The 16,493-nt window shown below is 37.9% G+C and overlaps 1 protein-coding gene across 2 annotated transcripts in view; it reads left to right on the plus strand.

The window, feature by feature from the left end:
- ATAD5 (ATPase family AAA domain containing 5) overlaps nucleotides 1-16,493 on the plus strand; it is a 40,638-nt gene that overhangs the window by 12,707 nt on the left and 11,438 nt on the right. For both annotated transcript variants that reach the window (XM_057536927.1, XM_057536926.1), the window contains exons 7-18: nucleotides 3,255-3,439; nucleotides 5,555-5,712; nucleotides 6,453-6,612; nucleotides 7,061-7,387; nucleotides 10,151-10,247; nucleotides 11,451-11,530; nucleotides 11,758-11,900; nucleotides 11,988-12,138; nucleotides 13,773-13,949; nucleotides 14,497-14,630; nucleotides 15,091-15,184; nucleotides 15,833-15,897. In XM_057536927.1, coding sequence (XP_057392910.1) covers nucleotides 3,255-3,439; nucleotides 5,555-5,712; nucleotides 6,453-6,612; nucleotides 7,061-7,387; nucleotides 10,151-10,247; nucleotides 11,451-11,530; nucleotides 11,758-11,900; nucleotides 11,988-12,138; nucleotides 13,773-13,949; nucleotides 14,497-14,630; nucleotides 15,091-15,184; nucleotides 15,833-15,897 — 1,771 coding nt within the window. The remainder of the gene's footprint in view (nucleotides 1-3,254; nucleotides 3,440-5,554; nucleotides 5,713-6,452; nucleotides 6,613-7,060; nucleotides 7,388-10,150; nucleotides 10,248-11,450; nucleotides 11,531-11,757; nucleotides 11,901-11,987; nucleotides 12,139-13,772; nucleotides 13,950-14,496; nucleotides 14,631-15,090; nucleotides 15,185-15,832; nucleotides 15,898-16,493) is intronic.

The raw sequence follows: 16,493 nt of genomic DNA on the forward strand, positions 1-16,493 counted from the left end.
ATTTGAAGCTTTGATAAATCCATTTTAACAGATGACAATATTGACAATGCTACAACTGCAATTTGAAGATCTTGGTCTTTTGCAAACATTTTGTGTCCATCTCTAGACAAAACAGTGGAAAAATAAACAAGCAAACCAAAAATAGCAAAAAGCTGATTTATGAACTTGTTCAGTAAAAATTTAAATACCTACTATGTAGCAGGTGCTGTTTTTGGTACTAAGAATATCATGGGGAATAAGACACATTACCTGTCCTCAGGAGGCTTATACCCTAGAGGAAAGACAATCTCTGATTAAACATTAATTGGGCCAACAAATGAAAAATTGCAGTGTGCTAAGAAGGAGAGGTACAAAGGTCTATTAAAAGTTTGTTGAGTAGATTTGGTCTGGTCAAGAAAGGATTTTCTGAGGAAATGACATCTGAACTGAAGGATGAGCAGGAGTTCATCAGGGGGAGGAGCAGTGTTCCAGCCAGAGGGACCATCCACAGAGTCCCTGTGGCTGGAAGGAGCGTGGTAAATACCGGAGGTTGAAGGAATGCCAGTGTGACTTGAGCATAAACAGCACGGGTGAGAGAAATGAGATTACGCTGGAGAGGTGGCTGCCAGCCCACGTGGGTGGGGCCCTTATGAACGAACTTTGTCACTATGCTAAGAGCAATGAGAAGCAATCAGAGGGTTTTAAACAGGAGTATGGACATAAACATTTGGATTTTGAAAGTTTAATTTGACTGCTGGATTAATTTGGCTATTGTACAGAGAATGGGATGGAGGAGGGACTAGAATGGATGCAAGGGTTTGGGTGTGAGATGATGGAGGTGTGGACTCAGATGCTGGAGATGATGTATGAAAAGATTTTAGGAGATAAATTTAAGAACCCTTGATTAATTAGACACGGGGGCTGGGGGTGGGAGAGACGAAGGTAAAAGTATGACACTTAAGTTCTGGTCTGTGCCAGTAGATGGCACGATGGAAGAAGACCAGGTTTAGGGACATGAGTTCAGGTTATTTTTTTTTTTCCTGTTTCAATTTTATTGAGGAATAATTACATATTGTTAAATGCACAAATCTTAAGCATACAGTTTTGATAAGTACACTATATCAAGATATAACATCTTTCTTTTACTCCCTAACGGTTACTTACTGTTTTTCTGTATCACCACCATCACCACCACAACAAAAGGTTACCACTATTCTGATTTCTATTACCATCAATTAGTTTGACTTCTGTTGCCATGGGTTAGTCTTGTCTGTTTTAGAACTTCACGTACACTTTATATATATATTGTTTTGTGCCTAACTGCTCTTGCTCAGTACACATATATTTTTTAAAATCAACTTTATTCAGGTATAATGTACATACAATCATATGCACCCATATTAAGTAAACAGTTTGAGCTTTAACAAATATACACATCTGTGTGATCGCCACCACAATAGAGAACATTTCATCACTCACAAATTCCCTTTTGCCTCTTTGCAGTTCATCCCTGCCTTCCACGCCCAATGCCATGCAACCTGTGATCTGCTTTCTGTTGGTATAGATTAGTTTGCCTTTTCTAGAATTTCATAGAAATGAAATCATACAGGAGGTACACTTTTGTCTCTGGCTTCTTTCAGTCAAAGAATATCAGTAGTCTATTCTTTTTTATTGCTGAATAGTATTGCTTATACGAATATATTTACCACAGTTTATTCTTTTATTGGTGGCCATTTGGGTTGTTTCCAGTATTTACCCATTTACTCATGGATTCCTGTTTTATTCTCTGGGTTTTAATCCGTTAATAATTTTAATGCTCAAATTGCTTCTAATTTGGCCATTGGAAGCCCTTCAGCTTGGTTTCTATGCCCCTTTGACACATACTCCTCATTTATTGAGCATTTCTTACTTTTTTGAACACAAAGATATTCCAGGCTCATCTTTTTTTTTTTTTAAAATTAATTAATTAATTAATTTATTTTTTTTTGGCTGTGTTGGGTCTTCGTTTCTGCGCGAGGGCTTTCTCTAGTTGCAGCGAGCGGGGGCCACTCTTCATTGTGGTGCGCTGGCCTCTCACTATCGCGGCCTCTCCCGTTGCGGAGCACAGGCTCCAGACGCGCAGGCTCAGTAGTTGTGGCTCACAGGCCTAGTTGCTCCGCGGCATGTGGGATCCTCCCAGACCAGGGCTCGAACCCATGTCCCCTGCATTGGCAGGCAGATTCCAGGCTCATCTTTTATTTGCCCTGCCCCAGCTCTGTAATTAGCCTCTTCTCCAAGGAGCCCTGGTTCCTTTTAGTGGAGGTGCTTATTTTACCTAATGCTCCTGAGGTATCAGTGCTTCTAGGCTTTCTCAGCAGATAAAGCTAGGAAATACACACACACACACACACACACACATCCAAAACTATTTCTAACTGTGTATATAATATATGTGTGTATATTTTTTATTAGTACCTTGTACCCCCTCCTTAAAGTTTACCTTCCGCTATAGGCACATACTAATATAGCTACTTCACCCATCTTTTCGTCCTTCCCTCCAGTTAATAGTCAAAAAGGTACACCTCCTCTTTTCTGAGATTAATCTCTTCAGTCTGGCTTTAGATCTCATCTTTTCTTCATTTCTCTCAAACTGGAAAGGAATAGAAATTTTTGAAGCCTCTTCTTAATTACCAACCCAAATTTCAGTTTGCAGAGAATATTACAGTCCTCACTCTATATATGGCAGGCTAGGAAGGGTGTATAAGCTGTGATAGACCAGCACCACGCTCTCTCTCCCCTCCGCCACTCCATCATCCCATCCTCCTCTACCCTTTCACCACCCTCCTGCTAAAGTCAAGATTCTTATGATTAGCAATACAAGATAAGCCAGGTGAAACTGAGACATCAATAATAAGGGCCTTAAGGTTCCTGCTATTGTATTGGAAACAATATTACCTTAGAATTTCTTGTATTAACTTTTAGAAATGTGGCACTGATTTTGTTTTCTGATTATAATATAAATGTATGTTTAAATAAAAAAAAGGAAGACAAAGACATTTTGGTGGATGTCCTTCAAGACATTATTTTCTGTATATACTTATTTTTATTTAATTTTTTTTAACACTGAAAGACTTTCATATTTATGATAAGCAGAAAAAGAATTTGACCAGCTAACATCTCAGGTAGCTGATTAAATTTTTTCAAATAAAATTAAGAAGTATTTATTGTACAGTTAGTTTATTTTTTTAAGTGTTTATAACCTTAGCTCTCCTTTTCTCACATCATTTTCTTAAAAGTCAAGATGCAACTGAAAAGCCTCAGGCTTGTGATGTGCAGTGTAAAGCAAAGCGTGACTTTCTAATGAGTGGTTTGCCAGATTTGTTGAAACGACAAATTGCAAAGAAAGCTGCTGCGTTAGACGTGTACAATGCAGTGAGTACCAGTTTCCAGAGCGTCGTTCATATTCAGCAAAAAGATGATGGTGAGTTTATTACTATGAAATATTTTTAAATGTTAGTAGTAATATGAAACTATGTAAATTGGTTTAAGGTGAGACAAAGGTTTAGGTATAATTCTTATGGGGATTTTTGTGGGAATTTAGTGTTTTATCCTCTCTTCTTCAGCCTTGGACTGAGGAAGGGGGTGGGGCAAGAAAGCCAAAGGCATCCTCAGCCCTTACCCCTGATGCCAGGGGAGGGCAGGCACGTGTGTGGGCCCTTAAGTGAATGCTGTCCAGACAGGCGCTGTGTTCTAAAAGGAAAGCAGTTCCCTTCTGAAATCATAGCCTGTGTGTGAACAGATCATCTTTAAGAATTTCTCAGAGGAGCTCCAGCCCTGTCTTTGTCCAGTCTGCCGTCCAATCTGTTTGCCTCCTTTCCAGAACAGCTTGTGCTGTTTAGTACCACAGAAGTATCTTGTGGGCTATCTCCTGGAATTGGTAACAGGGAGCAGTGCTCCATTGCTCTAGTTCGCTCTTTTCTCACATGCACCGTGCACGAGAGCGAGCTGTTTGCCCAAGCCTTGTAAGGTGGTGTTAGCTTGATCCTAAGCTAATTCTCTTTGGATCCAAGTGCTATGGCAACTATAGTCCTACTTTACTTATGTAGTTTTTAATTACTGATAATGTACAAAGCCTTCTATCTTTGCTTTGTTGTTGTTCCTACCTAGAGTTTTTTTGTCAGCACAAAAACAGTTATATTCTTCTCAGCTGGCTTTGTGGTTTGGTTTGGTCTATTCCCTCTACTCATGAAATGTTCACTATGTTCTGCTCTCCTTTCTTTTCCTTTTATGTTTCTGACCTTGATAGTTTCTGAGTTTTGTTTAGCCTCTCTTTTTTTTTTTTTATAACATGTAATATGTGGGAGGTTCTTGGTATATTGATTATTATTTATCTATTTATTTATTTTTGGCTGTGTTGGGTCTTCGTTTCTGTGCGAGGGCTTTCTCCAGTTGTGGCAAGCGGGGGCCACCCTTCATTGCGGTGCGCGGGCCTCTCACTATCGTGGCCTCTCTTGTTGCAGAGCACAGGCTCCAGATGTGCAGGCTCAGTAGTTGTGGCTCATGGGCCCAGTTGCTCTGCGGCGTGTGGGATCCTCCCAGACCAGGGCTCGAACCTGTGTCCCCTGCATCGGCAGGCAGACTCTCAACCACTGCGCCACCAGGGAAGCCCTAGCCTCTCTTTTATGGGGGACTTCCCAGTCAGTCTTTCTAGTAATATTCCACTTTTCTTTTTTTCCCAGTTCTGCTACTGGCCATTCTGTTGATGAAGCCTTTCTTGTTACTTTTACTAGTTCAGTTCTTTTTTTTAAAAAAATATTTATTTATGTAATTTTCTTTTTTGGTGCGTTGGGTCTTAGTTGCGGCACGTGGGATCTTCGTTGTGGCACATGGGATCCTTCACTGTGGCACGTGGGCTCCTTGTTGCAGCGCATGGGCTTCCCTATAGTTGTGGTGCGCGGGCTCCAGAGCACATAGGCTCTGTAGTTGTGGTGCAGTGGGCTCCCGAGTGTGTGGGCTCTGTAGTTTGCGCATGCAGACTCTCTAGTTGAGGCGTGCGAGCTCAGTAGTTGTGGCGTCTGGGCTTACTTGCCCCGCAGCATGTGGGATCTTAGTTCCCCGACCAGGGATCGAACCTGCATCCCCTGCATTGGAAGGTGGATTCTTAACCAGTGGACCACCAGGGAAGTCCCTAGTTCAGTTTTATAAAGCATTTTCTAATAATACGTTCAATTATAGAAGTTAGTTACGCTTTTCCTTAGGATCATGCCCACGCTTACCTAGTAACAGAATCTGGATTTCAGGATGCTAACTGCCCCTGAAATTTTTAACCTGATTAGCAAGGTTGATTTAAAAAGAAAAGAAAATATGCTAATATTTGCTTATTTTTAACAATTCGGAGGGAAGACTGGGTAATTTTTATGAATTGTATTTGTTGGAGGTGAGGGTATTGTTTCCTGTATACTCATTTGAGTTTTGGTACTTCTGTGTTAACTATATAGTTGTTGTCGAGTCTTCTCATGTTTATTTAGTTGGTATTTGATAAATGGATAAGGATATGAATGAAGGTAATTAACATAATTTTTCTGTTTTTCTTTAGGGTGCCATTTGTGGCATTTGAAACCACCCACTTGTCCTCTTTTAACTAAACTTAAAGAACTGAATACTAAAGTAATAGATCTCTCAAAATGTGTCATGGCTCTTGGTGAATTTTCAACATTAAATTCAAATTCAAAAAGTAATAATTCTGCTGTTGTGGTAAGTATGAGAGCGGTCATCCATTGTAGGAAGTTTCCTTCATATGTTTCAGAGGGAAAAAGTTTTGGATATTTACTGTTGTGGCCTAAAATTCATCTCTTCCTAGAGTCCAAGTTTAAATAATAAATCCCAATTGAAGTACATATCTCTTTTAAATACTCCTAGAGCTTTAAAAACATACTAAGAATTAATGATAGCCAGTTTCAAAAGAATATTAGATTATATAGCACATTTAGATACTTTATCAGTCAGAATTATAATCTAATAAATGTGTAAAATACAATTAGTTGAAAAGAAAGAACAATAAAAATATGAACTAAGGGACTTCCCTGGTGGCACAGTGGATAAGACTCCACGCTTCCAATGCAGGGGGCCTGGGTTCGATCCCTGGTCAGGGAACTAGATCCCACATGCATGCTGCAACTAAGAGTTCACATGCCACAACTAAGGAGCCCTCGAGCTGCAACTAAGGAGGCCATGAGCCGCAACTAAGGAGCCCTCCTGCAGCAACTAAGACCTTGTGCAACCAAATAAATAAACAAATAAATATTAAAAAAAAAAAATGAACCAAGTCCTTCTAAAGCTGTGCGAATGCAGCTTTGCCATCGAGGTTGTATTTAGTGACTAAAGCTAATCCTACAATGACATAGACTTATTATAGACAGAAAGTAGTTGGTAGTATTCTGATTAATATTAATGGACAATGTGGGTTTAATTGAGCATTTTATTCTTTATTGCAGTTTGTGGGGAGAAGGAAGGATTTGACTGAAGAAGTACAAAATCTTTTGCTGGAGGAAATTAGGTGGTCAAATCCCGAGTTTTCTTTGAGGAAATACTTCCCTTTGCTTCTAAAAAAGCGAACTGAGCACCAGGTACTTTCCGAGTGTCATCGTAAACAAGGTTAGTGATAATTATTATTTCTGTTAACATTTCAGTTTTGAAAACACTAAGCTTAGCCATTGACTCTTGGAAGTGATCACCACCGAGAGAACATTGCTTATGGTTGATAGGGAGAGCTGTTCAATTAAAGTAAAGCAACTTGTGTGATACAGTGTTAGACCCTGCCAGCTTCCAGAGTTGGCAACCCAAAGACAGGTTTAATTATGTTAAAATACTAATAATTTATTTAAGGAAAGCCTTAGATGAGGTGGTTTATATAGCCCGTACAAAAGGCAATCTAAATAACAAGATATCCAGCTTGCTTTCACTATGCCACATTTGATTCTTGCGTTTTCATTTTATAGTGATAAGGCTATTGGATATTTTGAAGTGGTATTAAGATATTGGGTATTAAAATTTGTGTTTTGTTGATTAACAAGCACATGCATTTCAATATTTCCCCAAATAGAAAGTCCAAAACTAGAGCCCGATGTCAGTCGAAAAGAAACCAAAAGGAAACGAGTGGAAATGGAAAATCATAAATCCAAAAGAAAGAAACCAAATGAGTATTCAGAAAGTCCAAAAAAGATAAGTGGGAAACTAGAAGAACTTGACAAAAGAAACAACTCCAGTGGGATAAAGCTAGATTCTTCCAAAGGTTTATTTCCTAAAACATCCAGGAAGAAACGAACAGCTTTGAGTACAAGGTGTAAAGTGGAAACAGAAGCCGTAGAAGATTCTGATATTCTGATAATAGATGGTGACAAGTCTACATCAGAAGTATCTTCTATTCCAGGTAAATTAGACTTTCTCCCTCTGGTCCTAGAGGTTTTTTGTTTTTAACTTCTCATTTTTCCCCTGTCTCTTTTAATATATGCTTATTGCAACATTCAAACAAAATAAGAAGTGGAAGCCTCACTGATTAGTCTTCCAGATAACCACGTTTAACAGATTGCTGTTTGGTCTTTGATTTTTCTGTGCTTCCCTAAATACATACGCTTTTTTTAAAACCTGGAGACTTCCCTGGTGGTGCAGTGGTTAAGACTCCACGCTCCCAATGCAGGGGGCCCGGGTTCAATCCCTGGTCAGGGAACTAGATCCTGCCTGCTGCAACTGAAGATCCCGCATGCTGCAACTAAAAATCCCGCATGCCCCAACTAAAGATCCTGCATGCCGCAACTACAAAAAAGATCCCGCATGCCGCAATGAACATCTTGCACACGGCAACGAAGATCCTGAGTGCTGCAACTGAGACCCGGTGAAGCCAAATAAATTAAAAAAAAACAAAAACCTGGGATCACACTCTACCTATTATTTTACACATGTTTCACATATTTTTGACATATTCCCATTTGGTTACGTAGCTTTTCTGAAACATTCTATTAATTCATCCATTTAGATTATATTTTGATAATTTGTACAGCAAGTCTTTGTATTTTTTAAAATTAATTAATTATTTATTTTATTTATTTTTGGCTGCGTTGGGTCCTCGTTGCTGCGCACTGGCTTTCTCTACTTGGGGCGAGCGGGGGCTAGTCTTCGTTGCGGTGCACAGGCTTCTCATTGTGGTGGCTTCTCTTGTTGCGGAGCATGGGCTCTAGGCGCACGGGCTTCAGTAGTTGTGGCACACGGGCTCAGTAGTTGTGGTTCACGGGCTCTAGAGCGCAGGCTCAGTAGTTGTGGTGCACGGGCTTAGTTGCTCCGCAGCATGTGGGATCTTCCCGGACCAGGGCTTGAACCCATGTCTCCTGCATTGGCAGGCAGATTCTTAACCACTGCACCACGAGGGAAGCCCCTCTATATTTAAAAAAACTTTTTTTAATTAATTAATTTTTTTGTTTTTATTTTTGGCTGTGTTGGGTCTTCGTTGCTGAGCACGGGCTTTCTCTAGTTGCGGCGAGCAGGGGCTACTCTTTGTTGCAGTGCGTGGGCTTCTCATTGTGGTGGCTTCTCTTGCTGTGGAGCACAGGCTCTAGGCACGTGGGCTCAGTAGTTGTGGCACGTGGGCTCTAGAGTGCAGACTCAATAGTTGTGGTGGCCAGGCTTAGTTGCTCTGGGGCATATGGGATCTTCCCGGGCCGGGATCAAACCCATGTCCCCTGCATTGGCAGGCAGATTCTTAACCACTGCACCACCAGGGAAGCCCTTTTTAAAATTTTTCTTGGAGCATGGTTGATTTACAATGTTGTGTTAGTTTCAGGTGTACAGCAAAGTGAATCAGTTATACATATACCTGTATCCACTCTTTTTTTAGATTCTTTTCCCTGATAGGCCATTACACAGTATTGAGTAGAGTTCCCCGTGCTATACAGTAGGTTCTTATTATTTATCTATTTTATATGTAGTAGTGTGTATATGTCAATCCCAGTCTCCCAATTTATCCCTCCCCGCCCTTACCCCCGGTAACCATAAGTTTGTTTTCTACATCTGTGACTTTACCTTTGTTTTGTAAGTAAGTTCATTTGTACCCTTTTTTTTAGATTCTACATATAATTGATATCATATGATATTTATCTTTCTGTGTCTGACTTACTTCCCTCAGTATGACAATCTCTAGATCCATCCATCTATCATTTTTTAAAACTATTTTCATGCATTGACTCCACTAAATAAACTATAGATTCCCTTACCCCACAAATTCCACTGGGGTTTTGATTTTGCATTAGAAGGTAGATTAATGACACGTGGTGCGGCCAAAAAAGAAAGAGAGGGAGATGCATACCAAAATGTAGATTAATTTGGAGGGGACTGGCATCATCCTAACTCTTCTCAATTGGGAGTGTAGCATCTCTCCATTTACTCAGGCTGACCTCCTAGAATGTTTTAATGTATCCTTTTAGTTGTCAAGAAGAGGCTCCATGAAAATTATGCTGCATTTGTTCTTTAGATTATTTCTTACAGTACAAATTATTTTTCATATTTTGTGTTTCTTGAGTGATTATTAAAATTTTTAATGTATACTTTTAAATCTTATTGTCATAAGATTTTTTTTTTTAATAAATTTATTTATTTTATTTATTTTTGGCTGCTTTGGTTCTTTGTTGCTGTGCGCTGCTTTCTCTAGTTGCGGCGAGCGGGGGCTATTCTTCATTGTGGTGCGCGGGCTTCTCATTGCGCTGGCTTCTCGTTGCGGAGCACGGGCTCTAGGCACGCGGGCTTCAGTAGTTGTGGCATGCGGGCTCAGTAGCTGTGGCTCGCGGGCTCTAGAGCGCAGGCTCAGTAGTTGTGGAGCACGGGCTTAGTTGCTCCACAGCATGTGGGATCTTCCTGGACCAGGGCTCGAACCCGTGTCCTCTGCATTGGCAGGCGGATTGTTAACCACGGCGCCACCAGGGAAGCCCTGTCATAAGATTTTATGGTGGTTAGCTTTTAAGAGGGAAGGGTTTTGATGTGAAAAATTTTTAATGTAATGTTAAGTTTTGAAATTGCCTCTTTGGCAATTTGTAAATATAAATATTTGTACAAATACTTATTGTTACATGAAACAATAATGTAAATGCCTAAGAATATATGTTTATGCCAAGGAACAAAATACTTTAATATATATTTTTTGCTTTAGATTCTGGAACTGAAGACATGCTTTGGACAGAAAAGTATCAACCTCAGAACTCCGGTGAACTCATAGGCAATGAGCTAGCTATTAGAAAGTTACATAGGTTGGTAAAATTTGTAAAGGAATTGAGAAATAGTTTATGAATCTAGTTTTACTATTTATTTTATTTGTACTAAAATCTAGAAATTATAAAATAATACATCGCAAGGTAAAATCTTAAAAAAAAAAAAAAGGAAGAATTTTCAGTGAAAAGTAAATGTACCTCTTTTCTCCTGTTTCTACTCCCTAGAGGTAAATGACTATTAAAAGTGTCTTGTAAAACCTTCCAGAAAAATTTTAATGCATATATTTGCTCCTTTCTTCCTAACAAATAGTATCATATTACTACTAATTCAGGTAATAATCCTTTGTCTATAATTCCCACCTCCAAAGAGTTCTGGAAATTGAAAGTTTATTAACTTTATTATATACATGTTATTATAGTCTTTATCAGTCCCACTTAGTAGCAGTTCATATTTTTTTAACTAGAAATATTCAGTGATTATGGATGTACTGCCACAGACCCACTAGGGGTATTATGTTTTATGTGTTATATGTACCAAATTACATTTCTAATATCTGAAAAGTCCTAAATTCTGAAACTCATCTGGCCCAAAGGATTTCATACAAGGAATTGGGACCCATAATAATAAAATCTTTGAGATTGGCATTGTTCTAAGCACTTGATCATGCTTAGCTCATTTGATGCTTAGAACAATCCTATGAGAGTAAATACTGTTCCTCATGAGGAATGAAGCCCAGAGAGTTTAAGTTATTTGTCCAAGGTCACACAGCTAGAAAGTGCTGGAGTTGGAATTTAAACTCAGTCTAGCTCCAGACTAGAACTTAATCTTTCTACTCATAGTTAGCATTGGATCAATATATTAGACATCTTTCATGTCACCATACAATCTACTCCAGTTCTTCATAGTTTCTCTGTACTGATTTCTTATGTGAGCATACATACCATAAGGTACCTTTTCCCCTACTGATGTAGTTTTAGGTTTTTCCTTTTGGAGGCTAATATAGTGTTGCAGTGAATATCCTTGTACATATTGTCTTGAGTATTCCGGCAAAAATTACTTCATTTTAAAATATTCATGTCTATGTAAAATTATTTTACTATATAGTTGATTCAAAAATGTTTTGGAGTTCTTAAAAACTAACAATATACCATCACTTCCCCCAACAATCATTTTAACATATCATCTAAGAGATATCTATATTCTGTGAATTATTTTTATTAACATACATTTTCTTATGGTAGTTGGTTGAAAGACTGGAAAAGAAGAGCTGAATTGGAAGAAGGACAGAATTTGAAGGGAAAAAGAGATGAGAAACAGGAAGGTATTTTGAGTCATTTTTTTCCATTTCACTGAACATTTTTAGAATTAGATTAGCTGAAAATTTTTATAAAGCTGCTTGTTTGGTATTTTATATTTGGTTTTTTAGTTTTTGTACATTGAATTTCCAACATTTATTGGCAAGAAGTTTGTGGGATTTGGTCATTGGGTTTGGTGAGACAGAATTGATGCCTAAGCGATTGTTTCATGTGCATTTGAATGATTTTTCAGATCCATTGGACGGCATAGACTTTAAAGGCAGTTCAGATGATGAAGAAGAGAATCGTCTTTGCAATACTGTTCTTATAACAGGGCCAACAGGAGTGGGGAAAACTGCTGCGGTATATGCTTGTGCTCAGGAGCTTGGATTTAAGGTTAGTGAATGAATGTTAATGTAATAATTACCCTTGAAACAAAAGGAAACATAAACCATTCTGCCATTTTTTCATATATTCTTTTAGATATTTGAAGTGAACGCCTCTTCTCAGCGCAGTGGTAGACAAATTCTGTCTCAGCTGAAGGAAGCTACTCAGTCCCATCAAGTAGACAAGCAAGGTGTAAACTCACAAAAACCCTGTTTTTTTAATAGCTACAACATAGGCAAGTCACCAAGTAAGTAAATTATTTTCCTGAAGTTATAATGTTTAAAAAATTAAAATCTAAGAAAAGAATTTTAATAATTAGCATTTTAAAAAAATAAATTTATTTATTTTATTTATTTATTTTTGGCTGCATTGGGTCTTCGTTGCTGCACACAGGCTTTCTCTAGTTGCGGTGCGCAGGGGCTACTCTTCATCATGGTGCGTGGGCTTCTCATTGTGGTGGCTTCTCTTGTTACGGAGCACAGGCTCTAGGCCCATGGGCTTCAGTAGTTGTGGCTCGCGGGCTCTAGAGTGCAGGCTCAGTAGTTGTAGCGCACGGGCTTGGTTGCTCAGCGGCATGTGGGATCTTCGCCGACCAGGGCTCGAACCCATGTCCCCTGCATTGGCAGGCTGATTCTTAACCACTGCACCACAGGTGAAATCCCAATGATTAGAATTTTGCCATTCATTTTTAATCTTTTCCTATATATAAACACATGCCTTTTTCATTTTTCTTGGACTTTATTTTTTAAAACAAATCTCAGGACCATCACATAATTTTACTCATGTATATATATTTCAATATGTAGCTCTAACTCATAAGGACTTTTTTAAAAGCATAACCACAATATCATGATCAGACCTAACAAAATTAGCTATATACCTTAATTTGATGTAATATGTAGTTTAATTTCAGTTTTCTGTTTCAAATGGTTTGTCCAAATCAGGATCCAAACAAGGTCCACAGTTTACATTTGATTAATGTCACTTAAGTTTCTTTTAATCTAACAGCTCCCTCACCGTTTCTTTTCATGTCATTTATTTGTTGAAGAATATGGGTCATTTGTCATAAAATTTCTCACATTCTAGATTTGGCTGATTATATCTTAATGGTATCAGCTAACACATTCCTCTTCCTTGTATTTCTTATAAACTGGCAGTTAGATCTGTGGGGTTGATTAGATTCATTTCAATTTTTGTGCTGGCATACATGTGTAGATGGGGCTGTGTGCTTCCTGTGGTGTCATAGCAAGAGATACGTCATGACTGGTTATCCCACTTTTAGTGATATTAAAATATTTTTAAGATTACACCTCTTTCCTTGTGGTGTTAAAATGCCCTATTTTTTATTTATTCATTTATTTATTTATTCATTCATTTATGGCTGTGTTGGGTCTTCGTTTCTGTGCGAGGGCTTTCTTTAGTTGCGGCAAGTGGGGACCACTCTTCATCGCGGTGCGCGGGCCTCTCACTGTAGCGGCCTCTCTTGTTGCGGAGCACGGGCTCCAGACGTGCAGGCTCAGTAGTTGTGGCACACGGGCTTAGTTGCTCCGCGGCATGTGGGATCTTCCCAGACCAGGGCTCGAACCTGTGTCCCCTGCATTGGCAGGCAGATTCTCAACCACTGCACCACCAGGGAAGCCCAAGAATATATGTTTCTTGGAAAAGAGTATCTTTTCCAAATGATTGGTTTTGCCTTCTCTACTGGTAGAATAACTAACAATACAGTAATATTTGACTGTAAAGAGAATGTAAGAATGAAAAAGAATTTTTATACCTTTGCCTTTTAACTGGTAAGAGTAGAAATATACTGTGGATAACTGAATCTTGCCATCTGTTTAATTTTTAGAATATTTGTCTTTAAGTGCAATTTGTTTTTGGCAGAAAAATTAAGCTCCCCCAAGAAGGTTGTTACATCACCAAGAAAACTTCCTCCACCATCACCACAAAGTAGTGGACCAAAGCGAGTACTTCCACCTAAAACTTTGGCAAATTATTTTAAAGTGTCTTCTAAGCCAAAAAATAATGAACAAATAGGAACACTTCTGGAAAATAATAAAGGTAAGATACTAAATTGACAGAGACCCTGATAACATAAAAATATGATCATAGTTCATGAGTTCCTATTGCTATTTATTAAACCTCAGTTACACTGAAGGTCATATATATAGGAGTACTGATACTTTGTTTCAGTTTTTTGTTTTTGTTTTTTTAATTTATTTATTTATTTATTTTTGGCTGTGTTGGATCTTTGTTGCTGTGCATGGGCTTTCTCTAGTTGCAGCGAGCTGGGCTACTCTTCGTTGCAGTGGCAGGCTTCTCATTGTGGTGGCCTCTCCTGTTGTGGAGCACAGGCTCTAGGCACGTGGGCTTCAGTAGTTGTGGCGCACGGGCTTAGCTGCTCCGTGGCACGTGGGATCTTCCCAGACCAGGGCTTGAACCCCTGTCTCCTGCATTGGCAGGCAGATTCTTAACCACTGCACCACCAGGGAAGTCCAGTTTGTTTCAGTTTTGATAATGGATTTCAGTTTGAGTTTATTCTGTGGAAATATCCAGTGTTCTATTAAAAGTTGATTTTATCTAAAATATTAATGTTTTATTTATGCAGGAATCAAAAATTCTTTTGAACAGAAACCAATTATTCAGACTAAATCTACAAACACAACTAATAAAAATGTCAAAGAGTTTGGGGCTGAGGAACCCAACAGGAAAAATGCAACATCTCTCATTCTGTTTGAGGAGGTAGGCTTACAGAGGTATACATTTTTGATACCTCCTGATAAAAGCTTATTCTAAAGATTACTGTATGTTTTACTATAAAGGACTGTAAAATAGCGAAGAAGGTCAGGAATAATTGTATCTATTTGAAATTAAAGTGAATGAAACTGTCAGCCATAGAAGAATTTTTCAGGAACATGATTAATGCAATTCAGTTACTGTTTAGTGTTTGTAGAAATTATTCTGACCCATACTTATCCAATTATAGGTGACTGCATTTTTTTGTTTTTAATGTTTGATAATTTTTTTACCCTTTTAATAGTATAAGACATTGTAAGCTTTCGGCATGGTGTGAAGTCACACTGTTCACAAATTCATAAATTCTGTCTCTATAGACATATAGTGTATCTACTGTGTATATGTAACAGATATCCAATAAGTGTATTGTTACTACATTAATATTCTAATAACCATTTGTTCTTAGGTTGATGTCATTTTCGAAGAAGATGCTGGGTTTTTGAATGCAATCAAAACATTCATGGCAACCACGAAAAGACCTGTAATCCTTACGACAAGTGGTAGGTAACCAGTGATTTTACAATTGATTACTTTTGGTTAAAATATTTGGGGAAAGCTTCTAATTTTAATTAGATATGTTCCTTTAGAAATCTGCTGGTAAATTAAGTCTGTTTTTTTCCCTAAAGCGAGGAGGCTTCTAGATCTTTGTTTGTTTTTTTAATTATTTTTGGCTGCATGGGGTCTTCGTTGCTGCACGCAGGATCTTCATTGCCACGTGCGGGATCTAGTTCCCTGACCAGGGATCAAACCTGGGCATTGGGAGCGTGGAGTCTTAACCACTGGACCACCAGGGAATTCCCTATATATTGTATTATAACATTCTTTTCTAATATTTGTCATTGCAAATATTCAGTAGAATATCTGCTGTGGATTTCTGTTGGAAAATGTGTTAGACTCTACTTAGAAATTAATAGCCCGTTTGATAGTTAATGATTGTACTCTAAAAATATCGATAAAAATCATATTAATCCCAAGTGAGATGGTAGTTTAATTAAAAAGTCAAGATAGAAGTTCAGTTCCTTAATGATTTGTAATTTACATATTTTATTTTCATTACTGATGAAATATAGAATACTTTCATAGAAAAGTATGACTAGAGAAAGTACCTTAGTGGTCTTAATGTTTAAAAATATGTTTTTTCCCTATAGATCCAACATTTAGTTTAATGTTTGATGGCTGCTTTCAAGAAATTAATTTTAACACTCCTTCACTGGTAAGTTTTGAATTTTGATCAGCATATATTATATATCACAATTATATAAAAAGTGGTTTATTATAAAATTTAGTTATAATTTTAAAATGTGGTTACTAAGGGGTATGTTAAAATTTTTGAGTTTTAGGAGAGTTCTGATTATCTTTTTTTTACTTTAAAAAATATCTTTTTCAAAATTCATGTGTTCAAATTTTTACTAGACTCCAGTGTTCATTAGGTCTTTTTCATAGTAACCAGTGCTTTACTGAGGTGAAATTTGCATACAGTTTAAAATGCACTTAAGTATACAAATTGAAAAATGTGAACAGAGATAAACATCCATGTAACCATCACCCAGATCAAAATACAGAACATTTCCATCACCTCCAAAAGTTCCCTTGGGTCCTTTTTAGTCAGCACTCCCCTCTCCACCAGAGATAACCACTATTCTAATGTGTATTAACTCAGATTAGTTTTGTCTATTCTGAAATTTCAAATAATAGGAAACATTATGTGTCCTTTTATATCTGGTTTCTTTCATTTAACATTATGTTTTTTAGATTTATCCATGCTGTTCTGTCAGTGGAATTGTTGAATCATATGCATTATGTTATTTT

This window comes from Balaenoptera acutorostrata, chromosome 20 (assembly GCF_949987535.1).
Source record: "Balaenoptera acutorostrata chromosome 20, mBalAcu1.1, whole genome shotgun sequence".
Taxonomy (NCBI): Eukaryota; Metazoa; Chordata; class Mammalia; order Artiodactyla; family Balaenopteridae; genus Balaenoptera; species Balaenoptera acutorostrata.